The 1,021-nt window shown below is 30.4% G+C and overlaps 1 protein-coding gene across 1 annotated transcript in view; it reads right to left on the bottom strand.

Annotated features, from left to right (window-relative positions):
* LOC100174998 (L-lactate dehydrogenase B-B chain-like) overlaps window positions 1-341 on the bottom strand; it is a 4,943-nt gene extending 4,602 nt beyond the window's left edge. Inside the window, exon 1 of the mRNA XM_002126704.3 lies at window positions 127-341. Within this exon, the coding sequence (XP_002126740.1) occupies window positions 127-279 (153 nt within the window). The 5' untranslated portion in view covers window positions 280-341. The remainder of the gene's footprint in view (window positions 1-126) is intronic.
* Window positions 342-1,021: the final 680 nt, after the last annotated feature.

Genomic DNA, 1,021 nt, shown 5'->3' with positions numbered 1-1,021 from the left:
ATGATAACATAGGTTATATATTTTACAAGAATCTGCTGTAAAACACTAATAATTTCATGTAGTAAGTATGTATTACACAACGATAAAGCTAATGTATCTTGTGTTACAACATGGGAGCAAACATACCTTCAGTAGAATGCTTATACTACAAGCCATTCCCACACTACCAACACCAACCACTGTAACTTTACATGGAGGTTTTGATTCTCCATCGCAAACTTGGCTGAACAATCGTTTACGAATCGTTTCGTCAAATTCTTCTTCTTGGTTATTTGACATGATCGTTAATCTATTTCTACAAATGCGTTTTTAAACTGGAAAAGCAACAGACCAATTTCAGATTAAGTATAAACTAAAATGGTGAATTTATTTGATAAGTGAAAAGAAAATATATATAGATTGTATGCAAGTTAGTAGTCAGTGCAGTGAAAACGGAATTAAAATTTAAAAGCAAGCATGAATGAATGAATAAATCAAAGTTACTTTATCCTTGCTTGGCCGAAAAACAACCGTCGTTATAACACGGGTGTTCTGTTTCATACAACTCATGCGGGCTTACAAGTTACCATGTATGTTACTTTGTGGCATTTATACAAAAATCAGAAGATTTACTATAAGTATAAAATTAATTCCACATGGTAAGTTTGTTTGTTGAGTTAAAAGTATTGGAATTATTTATATATATTATATGTAAGTCAGTACAGTAAGAATGTATTTAAAACCAACTTGTATTTAGTTAATTTATAAAATGAACTTATTAACCTTTTTACGTCCAATGCCAATTACTTTGATTCCCTTTAGATAAGCAAGCTCATAGCAAGCAATCAATACTGGATTAATTATTTAAATATTTAAATTATTTATTCAAAGATTACAGGAGCAAAAGTAAAGTATAAGAATTTAAATTAAAAGTTTTTTTAATCACAAAGTAACATGCATGGTAACTCGTAAGCTGATATGAACTGTATAAACACCCGTGTTATAACGACTGTCGTTTTCCGGCCACGCGAGGATAAAGAAA

This window comes from Ciona intestinalis, chromosome 14 (assembly GCF_000224145.3).
Source record: "Ciona intestinalis chromosome 14, KH, whole genome shotgun sequence".
Classification (NCBI taxonomy): Eukaryota; Metazoa; Chordata; class Ascidiacea; order Phlebobranchia; family Cionidae; genus Ciona; species Ciona intestinalis.
The sequence above is the reverse complement of the archived record's forward strand: the minus strand, read 5'-3'. Positions and strand labels throughout refer to the sequence as shown.